This window comes from Camelus bactrianus, chromosome 2 (genome assembly GCF_048773025.1).
Source record: "Camelus bactrianus isolate YW-2024 breed Bactrian camel chromosome 2, ASM4877302v1, whole genome shotgun sequence".
Taxonomy (NCBI): domain Eukaryota; kingdom Metazoa; phylum Chordata; class Mammalia; order Artiodactyla; family Camelidae; genus Camelus; species Camelus bactrianus.
In genome coordinates, this window is record NC_133540.1 from 118,449,608 (window position 1) to 118,465,560 (window position 15,953).

Sequence of the window (15,953 nt, forward strand, 5' to 3'; positions counted from 1 at the left end):
GGGAGTTCAAAATTTGTAGATACTGACAGGCATATGCAGAATAGATAAGCAAGATTATACTGTATAACACAGGGAAATATATACAAGATCTTGTGGTAGCTCACAGTGAAAAAAATGTGACAATGAATATACGTGTGTTCAAGTATAACTGAAAAATTGTGCTTTACACTGGAATTTGACACAACATTGTAAAATGACTATAACTCAATAAAAAAACGTTAAAAAAAAAAAAAGAAAAATGTTTTAGCATTTTGTGAAGTACTTTACTTTGGAAAAAAAAAACTAACAAGGAAACAAAAATCTAGAAAGCCAGAGAATTAAAAAGACTACTGTCACAGTCCATTAAGTCTGACCAAAAGAAAAAAAAAGCTATTTTAAACTTCTAAAATACCAACACAATTTATCCTAGAAAAGAGCAGCAGAGAACACTGAACTCAGAAGTGCTAGTCTCTATCAGGTGTCTCCTGTGTGCCAACCACGATGCTCTACAGTAGTGCCCTCGTTCAGCCCTCACACCTAGGACAGGTTCTCTCATCCCCACTGTACCAGGGTAGGGGTCCAGAGTTCCACACACAGCCAGTAACTGGTGGAGTCTTAATGGCCCAGCTTCCTCACGTCCCCACATTTTACTTGTCATTCACTAAAGTCAAAACTCAAATTCAGTATCTGCTGCTAATTATACTAGTAATAAAGTGATAATCTATAATGATCAAATTGGTTCTAAATATTAAAGTTTCTAATGGTATGGAAATGATAGCATATATCTAAAAATACAATGATAAACAGGAAATTATTTGTTTTATACTTAGTAAAACTAAGGAGATATATGCAGGTATCAGTTTAAACGTTTTCATATTAATGTAATACAAACCCAGTTCCGACATACGTGATTTACCATATTACCCTAAAAGCATTACTAATTTAGCTCAGTGTTAAGCGATAGTTAGGGCATCAATAGAACTGTTTCTGATCCCTGGTTCAAGATGAGGGCAGGGTCTCAGTGTCTCCGTTTCAATGTATATCCCTATGCTGGAACCACAGTAAGCAAATGTTCACCTATCAAAAAATCTTTATAAATTTAATGAAGTCAATGAGAGAGATTACAGTCCAACAAAGCACTGGTTGCTTACTGTGAAAATGCAATTCATTCCAAGAACAAGCTGTAATTATTTGTCCCTAAAATCCATCACAGTTATTTAAATGTTATGTAGTAAATCTGTGCAATGCACTCACCCTAATTTGCCCCACATACCTACCACCTATAAATTCTCTGAAATGTCATCTAACAGTTCACCTTTCTTGCTCACAAAAGTTAATTCAAGGCATTCTGCAACATGCTACAAACACTGATCAACCATCAATAAACATTTATGTAAACTGTATATGAATCGTATTTCAGGCCTGTTATGGGCAAGGCTGCAGGGTAGCATGGCTGGTCTCCTGAAGTCCACAGTTCTAGACTCGAAGTTTATCCACACAACACTGGCTTCCCTTAAAAACCAAAAAAGATCAGACCAACTGAGGCACCTTCAGCATCTAAAGAGTGATATACCTAAAACCCAGTGTTACAGCTCCCTGTGTCTTTCCCTGTCTGTGTCTAACAAATGACAGCAATCCTGCAGTTACCCACTTACCTGCGTATAGTATATCTTCCTGCCTAAAGATATTTAAAGCTTTAAAAAGTGATTCTCTCATTTATCAGTGAATTGATATTAGAAATTACATATAAAATGGACACTCTTTGAAAGTCACATGACAGCACCACAATACTTTAGGAGTGAGCATGAGGAAGTCAACGGCAGCTCATCTGCACCAGTGCTAAATTATGTTTAGTTGATCATGAGTTGATTTCTCACGTTCCCAAGGAGTCAACCACACAGCCACCGTATGTCCCTGACCAACACTAACAGAGGAAAAAGACACTTCTAAACACTGCTGACTCAAAGGATTCAGAGCTCAAATACAATTAACAATGAGAAAAGATAATCATACAGGTGTCAAGCAATATTCTTGCTATTTAAATTTTAAAGATAGCATCCATCTTTTGGCTTATTTAGGATTACAGTAAATCAGTATAATTTATTTGGAAAACAAAATTTTCAAAGCATTCTAGAGATCTAAAATGAACTAGAAGGAGAAGATGGAAAATAGGAAGAAATGTTCTCTGCATTTAAAGAATACTAAATGCATCAAAAGTTCCCATGATGAATGACTATCTAACTATGATTTCTTCTTGATATAGGAATGATTCCTGATATCTATCTTTTGACAGAAAGACTGAACTTTTTCTTCATATTCAATTGATATTTTCTTTAAACACTAGTTCTGCACACAGTATTTAAAAGAAGTTTTAGCAAAGAGAAAGTCTATCACAGTGGCTATCCCACTGAGAGAAGATGAAGCAGAATTTAAAAAAATAAAATTTGCGGTTTATTTCTGCTTATTTCACAAAGAAAATTAAGTGATTCAACACATCTCAGTCCACCTCCTATGTCCTTTCTAACATAAGACATAACAAAGTAACAGCAAGCTAGATCATGAGTCTAGCTCAGGGTCAACTTTCTCCACTTTAATGACCATCTCTGGAGCTAAAGCAGCAGTACCAGCTTGCTGGTTCTCTGCTTCGGACTCAGACAACACTTCTTCCTTTATTTTTACAGGCTTATTACCGGCCTCCTCCTCTTCATCTGAAGACTCATCAAGCTCCCATTCATCGTCTATGTCCATTTCAAATACTCTCACATGACGGAGGTTCGAGCTTAACTAAAGAAAAGGCCAAATAAAGAAACTTAAAAATGAGATAACTAATATAAAAAATTAGAAATCAGAAATCAAAGCAAAGAGTGGGTTTAAGGAAAGTTACATTCCCATCAATTTACAACAGTCACTAAATCAGGCTTTCATTTTGTATAAAAGGATCTCCACATACAGTGACAATTACATGATTATTAAAATCTAAAACTATTATTAATTACTAAACAAGCTTTCTCAGAACAAGAGAACTATACAGCTAAGGCCACTACATGCTCATGATCAATAAATGCTTTACATCACAAAATGTTTACACTGAGAGGAGCTTAGAGATCCTAAGTCACTTCCTTCTGTTACTCTTGGTAACAATCTGTAAATACTTACCACACAGGACACTTTTCGAAAACCATTCCCAGCCACATACTGTGCTTTCATACTTTCCAGTAACCTCCAGTGCTTCTCGAAATGCATGGTACGTGTGGGAATAGCACTACACTGCTCATCTAGCCTAGAGAGGGAAGAAAACAAACCCAGGCGTGAAATGGGGCTCTGCTGCCCAGCTTCCTAGGGGTGGTATCAGGGTTTGATTTCTACCAATATTCCCACTTCCAACATAATCTACCAGCCACTCTATTAAAAAGCTGTGTCACTATATTCTATGAAAATATTGCAATTCCAAATATCTTATTAAGGCAGGAAACTTACTTAGCTTTCTGAGCAAATGGACACATTTTAAATTAGAGAAGAGATCTCCTTACTTAAATCTCGATCTAAAGCCATCTCTTGGAATTGACCATGTATCCTCCACATGGCTACCTAGGTCTTAATCCTAAAAGGAAAACACTAGAGGCAAATCTAAAATAATTCCACTACAAACTGAGATTAAAGCTACCCTTGAAAATAGAACAGAAGTTCCATTCTCCACTCCAAATAATTCCCCACCTTGCTCCAGCAAATAATTCTTCATTTACTAATAATAATAAACAAAAGGACAGAAGAGCTGTTGAAGCCAGTAATTTTTCAGTTAAAAAATAGGAGTGTTTCTGTTCAGCTGACTTTATGATTATCCTTAGTAACCATTATCTATCATACCTAGAGAACTAGAATATACAAGATACGTTAAAAAAAAAAAAATTTAACTGTTCTACCAGAAAGACCGCCTTACGGAGTTAGTTACCTTGTAGAGTAAGTCCCAGTGAATTGATATTCTGCAGAATCTTCACTGTTATACACTAAAGACAATGGCAGCTGGACCAAGAGTCTGTCTCTTCCTTCACGTCCTACAGTGTCTTTAAGAACTACTGTTACAGTTTCATCATCATAAAACTGTGCATCTAAACAACTGTAGGTGCTAGAATTAAAATAACTTTTGTTATATCAAAGATGTTATCATGACTGAGAAAATACTGCATATGTAACATTATACTGATACCAGGCAGAGAAAACTGACAATAAAAATAGCAAGTGACAGTCTACATGGTAACATTTAAAATATATCATTAGTTTACACTGAAGTCACAGTTACCTGTTGTACTGATTATACACAAATATAACTAGGCCCTGAAAATAGGGAAACATGAAAAGAAAAAACATCTGTGAAGCTGGCTCACAGTTCCAGAAAACCTGTGACCTCAATGGTCAGGACTTAAGCCTGTGGAAATTCCATGAATGACACCATATATATATTGAGTAAACAGAGTTAACTAGAATGAAAAGTAAAAATAAGATCTACATATGAAAAGACACAACAACTTCAAAGACACTATCATAAAAAACTTCCTTTATGTAGGGAAAAGAGTGAGAAAAAGGTCTGTCTAGGATTAGTGTCAGCTCTTTCCCCTGCAAAGCCTCAGGATAACAGAGGTATTGTTACCCTTTGTGCCCTAAGAAAACCCCACAGCAGTGAGAAGGACACCACCTCACATCTCTGTTGGTCATAATGACACCATCAGCCATCTGCCCCCTGGAATTACATTACTGTCTTAGCAGACAGAGAGCTCAGAAGTATTAATTATGGGAAATCACACTACTTAAATTCCTGCAGGGCAGTAAGGTTCTATTCAACTGTAAGTCAAATCATCCTCTAAGTAACCAACCCAGCCCCACATGGCGCAAGTGACAAAGGCCTTCTAAGAATATCATCACTGTAACTGAGGCTAACCATATTCCTGTAATTGTATTTACTATATATACATCTCATCCAAACAAGATTCAAGCTTTACCTTCTCATATGAAAATGAATATATGAATGTATATGTATGACTGAAACATTATGCTGTACACGAGAAATTGACACATTGTAAACTGACTATACCTCAATTAAAAAAAAAAAAAAAGATTTACCTTCTTCTTACTTTTTCAGTTGTGGCGTATGTGAAGCTCCCAAATTTAATAGCAATAAGTCCATTACTTACAGATCTTGAAGAAAGAAGAGGGGGAAAAAAGAGACTTTGTGGATCAACTTGGATAGGGAATAATCTAAATATGCTTGAAAGAACATGGTGGTCAGTGATGTACATTTCCCTAATCACCAAATCCCAGGCCAAAATACCATTACACTCACTCCAGAATTCTGATAATTAATTTAAACCCCTGATGGATAAACCTAGTATCAAAATTACAAATTGGTTTAAAATCTTAGTCACCAAAGTAGCAAGATACCTTACAAAATGAGGATGTCTGGGACAACCAAATTATTTCTCTTTGGCTACACCTTGGTATCAAAAATTTCCTTCAAATTTAGATGTAAAAGTATTTAAGATACTAGTAACATTATGAATATGATTCATCCTTAAGAATTTTTATTTGGATTCTCAAAAAAAGTCTCTATCGGCCAGGCCTCTTTCTTAATGAAAGGCATACTTAACCTGAGGTAAAAACTCTCTCTGTAAGGAACCCAAAATGCAGTTTTGAACTTCCACAAATTCATGAGATACAATCCTGAGTTTTTGCTGTTATATTTTTCCTAACTCTAAAAAAAAAATTCTACATGTAACAGCTATTCACCAGTACAAAAATAATCTAGAATTAGAATGGATAGTGTATCTTCCTAATTTGGTAATATCATCTTCATAATGTGAAAACTGAGACTAAGAACAGTTAACAAGCCTAAAGTCATAAAGGAACTTAAGTAAAACTTGAAATGTAGGGAAGGGAAGCTATATGTTTTATTATTAAAAAATAATAAAATCTTATCTCTTTGATTCAAACTTCAGATTAATACTTACTGGGAAATATCAGTATGTCTTCTTAAGATGCACATTTTATAAAGTGAATCTTCTAAAATAGTAAAAATAAGATAATGTAGATTTGACGTTTTATTATTCCACCTAAGGAAAAAAATTAATGTCAAAACATGATATTTAGCTATCAATGCATGGAACAAAACTGTACTGTTCACGAGATAGGGAGAAACACACACTTACAGAAAAGGAAATTTGAACAGTCTACGTGTGGAGTCCTCACTAAAACAAAAGAAAAAAAAAGTGAGAAAAATTTTAATTGGCTGCTAATTTATACCACCCAAAAGGTAAACAGAATTACCTTCTAGCATCTCTATATAATGGAATACATATTGCTTGATTCATCGATTTTCCAATTACATCCTAAACAAGATTTTAAAATATAATTAAAGCATGTACATACACACAAATAAATACTCCACAGAAACTGACTGATCATCATTATTTAAGTCTAGTAAAAAAATCATCTATATCACCAAACTTTCACCTAAGAAACTTTAATGACAGTCATGACAGTAAGGAAGAGAGAAAATTCTGAGCTGAAAAGGACCTTGGAGACAAGCGATGGCAGGTTAAAAACTACCTCTTCTGGTCTCACAGCATCAATCGTCCACTTTTTGGTAGTAAACAGACACATCAGCTCTGTAACTAAGACCATTTATAATAAATTTGTTCTGGGAACAAATAAAATACTAAAAGATGCCAACACTTTCAATAACCTTGTACTTATTTTTTAATTTATACAAGAAATGATCAGTAAGAGGAACTATTAGGGTGAACCTTATGAAACTGCCATTTTTGTCAGTCAAAACAGTTGAATATCAGCATTCTGATATGGTTCATCTTAATAACTATGATCGTTTACATAAGTGAGCCACATTGTAGGTATTCTTGCTCCTACACAAAAACATGCATTTCTTTCAAACTTACTGCTGGCTTTTGCAAGCACTGATCAATAATGTTCTCCATCCGCCTTTTCACAAAATGCAATGATTTTCGAGGATAATAAGGAAACAGCAAAGGACTTTCTGGTTTCAAACAAAAACAAACAAAAACCAAAAAAAGCTATAACAAACCAGGCAATTAGGAGAAAGCAGTCTACTCCTAGAGCCAGCCCACACAGCTTATCTGACGGTGGAATTCTCCCTGGCCACTACAATATACCTTCACACGACCTCATTAAAAATGACCATGCCTCTGTCTTTCATCATCCCCTGCTGCCAGCCCACTGAAAACCACCACACTTACTACAAGCTGAGTCCCAGCAGCTTATTATTCTGTATTTTACTTTTCCCACCAAAATCCAACAGTGTGCTTCTGTTGGCTGTAAGAAGAAAGGGATGATCTGGGAATCATAAGACATGTAATGAAATAGAGTTCATTTCTCTCTGTTCTTTGCCACAGTGGAGTAAAAGCAGCAATCCAGTATTGTTTTCGGAAGACTATGGCAGTGAAAACAGAAAGGACAAGAAACGGGTACCATGAAAATAAGCTCTTTACTTTTGAAAAGGCTACTTTATCAACAGACAGTTATACATAATTTGTCATTTAGTGACAAAGTATACTAGGTTCTTTTTCTGTCTGTTATTTCTATTGTTCACAACAGCTGTATAAAGTAGGCATCATTCTATTTTTATCGATTAAAAAAAAAATGAGGCTTAGGAGGTTTAGGCAATTGGCCAGCATGAGAATGACTATGAATCTAGACCTATGAATCAAATCCAAGTCCAACTCCCAAGCCCACCGTCTTCCGCTGTGCTCTGTAGGCCCCTCTCACAGCACCTCATGGCTCAGTTATGCTGGATAAAAGCAATTTTAATTATGCTAACATTTTAATTGGTTTCATAGAAGATAGTTTGGTCTTTGTCCCCAGTTCCTGACCCAGAGCTCCTTAAAACTCTTGGAATTTCCTGAGTGACAAGGATGATAAGGGTACCCTCTGTTTTAATGAGGCCCCTAGACAGCTTCAGGATGGGCGCTGGTCCCCATGAAGACCAAGCCTTGTTATTAGAAGCTTGGAACTTTCAGCCCTACCCACCAAGCTCCAGGTAGGGATTCTCTCTCCTGGAGTTGAGTCTAGTCCCCAACAGTCAGTGAGTTAATCATGTCTACATAATGAAAACTCCATTAAAAAAAAAAAAAAACATAACCAACAGATCCCAAGGCCTCCGGGTGGAGGAACGCATTAAGGTGCTGGGAGGGCAGTGGGCTGGAGAGGGGATGGAAGCCCCAGGCATCCCCCATATCTTGCCCTGTGCATCTCTTCTACTTGGCTATTCCTAAGTTGTATCCTTTATAATAAACCAGTAAATGTAAGTTAAGTGTTTCTGAGTTTTGTGAGCCATTTTAGCAAATTACTAAACCTAAAGTGGGGGGGGGGTAGGGGAACCCCCAACTTTGTAGCCAAGTGAGACAGAAATGTGGCTAAACTGGGGACCTGATAGTCGTGACTGAACTCTAAAGTGGGGGCAGTCTTGTGGGACTAAGTAATTAAACCCGTGGAGTCGGGTGCTAACGCTGCATAGTTAGTGTCAGAATTGACTTGTAGGACACCTAACTGGTGTCAAAACTGGTCTCACTCAGAAGGAAAAACCCTCTCATTTTGGTGTCAGACGTGTTTTGAGTAAAAACAGCTCAGACGCATACTGACTGCTTACATGTTATGTGCCAGACACTACCCTACATGCTTTATCTAGATTAATTTATTCAATCTTCACAACAGCTGTGTAAGGGAGGCACTATTATCATCCTCCTTTTACAGATAAGAAAACTGGGGCACACAGAGGCCAGCCAACGTGCCCTCGGCCCCACCAGCAGGAAGCAGCAGAGCACGACTCCAGCCCAGGCAGCCCAGCTGCCAGCGCACCCACCTTTGCCCACATACCACACAGACTCTCACGTCCCCCGAGAAGGCACGAGCATTTAAGTATTTAGCACTTGACTTCTGCAAATTGCTAGAAAGACGTTTTATTAAAGTTTCTTAATAGTTTCATGATGATAGTCGGTTTTGCTTCATACTAGACTAAGAAACTGGGAGATTAATGAGCTTGTCCAAATACACATACTAGAAAAATCTTAAGTATCTAAGAGATGGAATTAATCTAAAGTGAATCCTAGTTAAACATGAGGCCTGTAACTAAGATTAGGTCTTTCTATTCAGCCACAGATGACGTGGGGAGAAAAATGGGTAGTATCTATTTTTAGCCCGAAGTTCCCAGGGTAGGTATTATGCCCGATGCAGTGACAGGGTCCAGGTGCCACCACTCCTGGCACACTGCCGTCAGCCCTCCCCAGGCATCCTTCCTTACTCCTTGGGCATCCTGATCAAATACAGTGAGTGAGCTGAGTCAGCTGTACTTTTATTCTCCCTGCATTCAACAGCTAACCTACATCAATACTTCTCTTTAGTGATCCTAAGACTCTGAAGCAATATAAAATATGTTCTGCTGTGAAGAAGAATTTGGACTTCTAGGCTAAAACAAAAGAGCAATAAGCAAGCAAACTCCTGGGCCTGAGAATTCTCTGCCTCCCCCTTCATTCACTCATTCAGATTGAACAGCCACCAGAGAGAAGCAGAGTCCAGTTAAAAACTCAGGCTCTGAAGTTAGCAGAATCCTAACTCTAGCTTACCATCTTGCGCCTTCTCTAACTTTCAGTTTCCTCATTAGCAAAATGAGGAAAACAAGTACCAACTCCACAGGTTCCTGGGAGGATTCAAGGAGGTGATCATGCATGTCTATAGAACAAACAGCTAAACTGTGGTCGGACGACTTTGAGAAAGCAAAGAAATAACTGCTTTAAAAACATTTTCATCTAAAATGGAGAAGTTCTGACATATTTAATTAATGGTTGCTATTTTGAGCTGCATCCCAATAATGTTGGCTAAATAAAGTCTATATCAACATCCTAGAGAACGAAAGGTACAACACATAAACAAACAAAAAAATACAACCTCAGGAGCACACAGCCATGCATTATTACTGTAATAGAGTTATAAGCACTATATACTCTTTAAAGTTAATAAATTGGAACTGGCAAAATAGACTCCTCTGACTAATAGTCTCTACAGTTTTCTTCCCAATATTCTATTTTTTATAGGTTGCAAAACAGACAGTACAATACTTAAAATAAGCAATGTTACTACATCACAGTTAACAACAGCATTTTTGATCATGGTAATGTCATACACTTATTATTTTACTGTTTCTCTAATCAAATAAAACGAACACAAAAGATAAATCTAAAGAACTTAGTTAAGTATTCAGCAAGCACACTTGCTGATGTACTGGTTTCAAATAAATATAAATATGGCCACAATCCACTTGGTTCATGAAATACCTTTAAGGTGGCTGCTGTTTTGAAGAAAGTCATACCACTGGTTCCCTTCTGTGTTAGGGGGGGACACAAGATCGTCATCTTCATCTTTCAGGTACTAGAAATACAGAATTAAAAATTTAAGTTTAGTACACCAAAGAATTAGGCTCCAAAATTGTTTATAATTAAGTGATTCTACTTAAGTTTATTTTGTTGTACTGCCAAGTGCAGTAAACTACATTACTCTGTGAGATGACCAAAATTTGTTAAATGCCAAGCAACTGAACAAGCGGCAAACTACTACTAAAAGATTACAATACTGTAGATGTAGAGACCATAAATTGTGCTTAAATTTCATGCTCTATTTTTCATGAAGCACATTTTAAACTTATATATGTAAGTTTATAAATTAATTTGAAAAGTATCAACTGTCAATCTACTTTATGGCAGTAGTTCTTAAAGCTACTCTGATAGTCTGCAAGATGCTTTCAGAGATCCATGAGCTCATTACTATTTTTATAATAGTACCAGGACGTTATTTGCTCTTTTCATTGTAATGACATCTGCACTGATGGTCAAAAGCACAGGTCAGGAAAACTGCTGGCACTGTCACCAAGAGTCAAAGTAGTGGCCCCAAACCACAGTCACTGTATTCCTTTTTGCCACAAACAGGTTCACTAATCTCTGATGAGACTATTAAAATTATTAATTTGATCAAAAAATCTACAAAATCTTTTCAATATTCTGAGTGACAGAACTGGGAAGCATAAATAAAGCACTCTTGCTGCATACCAAAGCATGACAGTTATCATGAGGAAAAACATTTATGAAAATGTAGTTGTGAGTCAAGCCAGGCACTTCTTTGTTGTTAATGGAATTCCATTTTTACTCAAAAGAATGACTGGCAGACTAATTATGATTATTCATTCTTGGGTATTTGGCAGATATTTTCTTGAATAAGTAAAATGAGCCTGTCACTTTAAGCAAAACAACTGACAGTACTTGCTGCCAAAGATAAAATTTAAACATTCAAGCAAAAATTGAAATTTTGAAAAACCTGTACCTGCTACTGTGTGCTCGGCAGCCTACTGTAGTTAAAGACTGTCTGATGAGACCGGAGATGATATGAATGGAATGGAATCTGACTTTTGGATAATGTATGAGGAAAGGTGTCAGCACATGGAAGATCTTCATAATTCAGTGAATTTTTCCAAATGACCAATAGTGATATTACAAAATCATGCATGGGGTGAAACATCCAAAGTGAAGGTAGATGAATGAATTTTAATGTATCAGAATATGAAAAGTCCACTGATGCAATTTAGATTACACATTGAAACTAACATAAGATACTATCATCTGTCAGAATTTGGTGTTGTATCAAAGAATATTCACAATTATAGAAAAAGCTATTAAAATACTTCTCCCTCTCCAACTACATACCTGTGTGAAACCAGACTTTCTTTATACACATTACCCAGAACAATATATCACAACATATCAAATACAGAAGGATGAGAATATAGGTGCCTTTGCTTAAGCCAAACATCAAAGAGATATGCAAAACTATAAAACAATGTCACTCTTCACTTTGTTTTGTGAAATATGTTACTTTTCATTAAAAATATTTATATTAGCATGTAATAGAAAGTGGGTTTGTTGTTTTTAAGTGAATTAAGAAATAAATAATTCTTTATTCTGTTTAATTTCTAATACTTAATAATGTCTATTATTGATAGATACAACCCACATAAATGCTCTCTGAAGCCCTCAATAATTTTGAGAATGTAACAGGGTTCTGAGACCAGTAAGTTTAAAAACTGCTACTCTTTGGTTATTTTACTAAAAGGGCAGGGCTACTATATAATTTGCCATTAAATTACTTTCAAAAAGTTTTCTATAATAAAGACTAACACTGCTAAAGTTTTAAAATTAGTTTTTTAAAAATAAAATAATTAGTAACTAAGTTCAATCCAGAGCTCATACCTGACCAACTTTTTCAACGTTGAAGTATTTTCCTTTTCGATTATAAAGGTCTGGAGCCTAGAAAGAATAAATAGAATTTAATTCTTAAGTCAACTCATCAAAGAAAAAAAAATCTTATATTTAAATCAAAAGCTCCGTTTTTTTAAGAAAGCTGTTGGTGGCAGATACTCTTTTCTTTTCTGGATGGTAAGACATACATACAATCAAAAGGTCAATTTATATACCTTACGTTTAATAAACAAGTACTGCCATTAATTAGTTTAATAGTTTAAAAAGCATACATAATTGGTTAGAATGCCAATTAAATTGTATTAAATTCAATTACTTCTTACCATTACCGAGATTTACTGTAATTTTTTTTTAAAAAAAGCACTATGTAAATATCAATTTCCTACCTCATTGAAATGTTCAGTAAGAAATTCAGCAACAAATGTGATATCTTTTTGAGTCATCTATCAAAACCAAAAGGAACAAAAAGAAAACAAATCAACATAAAAGAAATCCTCCCAATAAAATATTATGTAATAAAAAAATGTGACTTTTAAAACTATCTACTAAAAGCTACAGGACAAGCAGGCAAAGTTCCTTCAAAGAAAATGTCAACAGAAATTCAAATTAGGCAACTCTGAAAATATGAAATCCTAGGCTCTGAGAAGCACATAATTAAATCCTTTAAACCCATTTTCCAATCAGTGAATTCAATAGCTACAGAAGGCCTTATGGCCTAAAGCTGATTATTATTTTATGCCTTATACTAAGACTATGTGTGTGGAGTCCCTCCTTTGGGAGGAGGGGACTATCAGTCCAGATAAACAGCTACAACCTGAATAAAGGGCTGTAACCCAACAGCATTGCTTGCTTCAGTATTGGCCTCTGCTTCTTTCGATGATCCTGCCTTCTCCCTGCCCCAGTTCTTCAGCCCTCAAAAAATTACACATTGAAGTTTCTCCCAACAACTAACATATTGTATCTTCCAAAATAAAGCTAAGATTGATGTCAGAGGCACAGCTAATATGAACTTCTGGGTTTGCAAGGCCAGTCATTCACAGCACAAAAGATCTACTTCGTTTAAGAGCTGCGATCCCTAACTCATCTGGTCCACCAAGGCTAATTTTAATGCTCCTCATTTTTTCAGGCTTGAAATTACCCATTCTGTCTGAATCAGACAGTTTGGGCAGGGGTGAGGTTGAGTGAGCAGCAGGAAACCAATGGGAATTTTCCCCTATTCTGTAAGATCTTCCTAGAAGGTGACTCCACTGCTACTTGTAACAGTTCTTACAGTCAGAAAGAAACTGGTGCTTACTAGATGTCAGCATAGGCACTAATATCCAAGAATCAGATTTCCAAGGAAAATAAAAAGCATTTAAGATTTAAGGATGTTTAAGTAAAGAATCCAAACACCTTATGTTATATAGATTATAAAATCTTACACAAACATGAAAACAATAAATTTAGGTAGCCATAATAAAGTCATTCTGTGAGATTAAAAAAAAAATCAAACATGCAAATTTTAAAAAAAAGGCTTACTAGGATTTGTCTTGTGTCTAGAACCTAACATCCTATTAACTAATAATTGCATTAGACTACCAAGATGATCAGCAAAGCTGAGCTCAAGCAGGGCAATATAAACACATTAGCAAAAATACTACTATATACTACCTTATTCAGCTCAGGAAGTACGTGGTCTTCTGTCATTCTCAACATTGCTGGAAACACAAATTTTAAAATTATCTTTAGAGGGAAACTACAAACATAATTTTAATTACAGATGCATTCCAAAGACTAAGTGTATCTCACTGGACTAAATTTTCCATTTTTCAACAGCTTCTTTTCACCAAGGAAACATTTTTCTTCTCAAGGGTGAAGAATTCAAATTTGATTCATATTTTCAGGTTCAAAATGCTTGGTCTAGCCATCTTAGGAAACTATTATTTTTCATTTTCTCCTCAATTCAACCCATTGCCACTCCAGACAAAGAAACCTAACTGTTGCCTTGGGCTAAGACTACACATGCAGGGATTCCTCCTAACCTGGTGATGTTTCTTCTCTTAAAATGTGTAAGCAATTTTTTCTTCTGAGAGCCTTAGAATACCAAACAAATGCGTTTCTCTCTCTTCGACTTTTTTGCTACATGAAGATATTTGCAGTAAGATTTATACGTGTAGACACACACTTACATATGTCCATATACATATTTATACACTTCCTTTAATATCTGTGGTTGACTCTTTTTGTCCTTTGCTAAGGTTGTCTTCATCAATACTGTGTTTTCTATACATATTACATTCACCGAAGTCAAGAAGTGTGCTGCGTGTGCTTTTGCATAGTGCTTGACCATGCTTATGCTTGGTCAGGAAGAAGTATGCTGGACATGCTTCTGCAAATACGGATTATTTTAAGAAATAGTTTTTAATCCTAACTTCCAAATGATCTGAAAAATCAGCCATAATCTAGTTCCACACATTCATCTATCCATCCAAAAACTACTTATTGAGCATAATACAGGTACCAGGGACACAGCAGTATAAAAGCAGTCCTGCCTTCACAGAGCCTGCATTTTAAGAAAGAGCAAACCAAGGTCAGAGTGCCAACTAGTGGCAGGGCCTGATTGCAGTGAGGTCTCCAGTTCTTCAATCCACTGTGCTTTCTGCAATGCTCTAAGGATGAGGGCTGAGTGGTAATTCATTTGTCTTCTAATCCAGCTTCTTATTACAGTTAGGACATGCAATAAGAATATAATTTGCCCGATTACTCCAGTAATTGTAAGTAAAACCAAGCTACTACTTCTGTAAAAGAAAATCACTTCTAAGGTTTCATTTAGTTTTAATATTGTAATTTGTTCTAATTAACTCTGATATTAAATGGGCTGGCCTGATAAACACTTTGGCTCCCCATTCTGGCTAGTGTTGGTATGGTTTTGAGAAAAATCTAAGAATTTTAAATGTTAACATCTGCAGATCACATTTTTTAAAAATTAAAACAATTATATTAGGCTAACAAATATACAGTCTTTTTTTAAAAATCTCAGATATAAGATTTGGGCATTTGTTTAAGGGATGTTAGCACATTACAGGTAATTCTATTTTACTCTTTAGAATTTTAACAAATATGGGATAAATTCCATTAACAATTAAATTGTGCATATGTTGGAGGGAAATGTACGCTAAATTATTTCAAAGATATTGAGGGGTCACAAAAATAGTAGTAGAAATGTGCCCAAATAAAATATGCATGCCCTGTAGGGTGAGCAGAAAAGTATTTAATATCAACTCAACAACTGTTTTTGTTTTTGGCGAGGGGTGTCATTAGATTTATTTTATTTATTTTTACTGAAGTACTGGGGATTGAACTCAGGGCCTCATGCATGCTAACATGCACTCTGCCACTGAGCTATACCCTCCCCAATAGCTATTTGTTAATTACCAAAAATGCAAAGATACTGCGGAGACACAAAGAAAGGCCAGAAATCGTCTGCATTCCACTTAGCTCAGGCATCACTGTCCACTATAAGTGATAATGGAGATGTCCTAGTTCTGTGTTGTCCAACATGGCAGCCACAAACCACATGTGGCTAGCGTGACTAAGGAACTAGGCATATAATTGTATATAATTTCCACTAATTTAAATAGCCACACATGGCCAGTAGCTACCGTAATGGAT

The 15,953-nt window shown here is 35.9% G+C and overlaps 1 protein-coding gene across 3 annotated transcripts in view; it reads right to left on the reverse strand.

Moving 5' to 3' along the window:
* Window positions 1–2,407: 2,407 nt before the first annotated feature.
* ANAPC4 (anaphase promoting complex subunit 4) overlaps window positions 2,408–15,953 on the reverse strand; it is a 34,035-nt gene continuing 20,489 nt past the window's right edge. For all 3 annotated transcript variants that reach the window (XM_074349648.1, XM_010963039.3, XM_074349656.1), the window contains 12 exons: window positions 13,953–13,999; window positions 12,689–12,745; window positions 12,294–12,350; window positions 10,332–10,425; window positions 6,924–7,021; window positions 6,295–6,356; window positions 6,177–6,215; window positions 5,979–6,080; window positions 5,095–5,169; window positions 3,929–4,102; window positions 3,136–3,259; window positions 2,408–2,763 (listed from right to left, as the gene is read on the reverse strand). In XM_074349648.1, coding sequence (XP_074205749.1) covers window positions 2,536–2,763; window positions 3,136–3,259; window positions 3,929–4,102; window positions 5,095–5,169; window positions 5,979–6,080; window positions 6,177–6,215; window positions 6,295–6,356; window positions 6,924–7,021; window positions 10,332–10,425; window positions 12,294–12,350; window positions 12,689–12,745; window positions 13,953–13,999 — 1,157 coding nt within the window. In that variant the 3' untranslated portion in view covers window positions 2,408–2,535. The remainder of the gene's footprint in view (window positions 2,764–3,135; window positions 3,260–3,928; window positions 4,103–5,094; window positions 5,170–5,978; window positions 6,081–6,176; window positions 6,216–6,294; window positions 6,357–6,923; window positions 7,022–10,331; window positions 10,426–12,293; window positions 12,351–12,688; window positions 12,746–13,952; window positions 14,000–15,953) is intronic.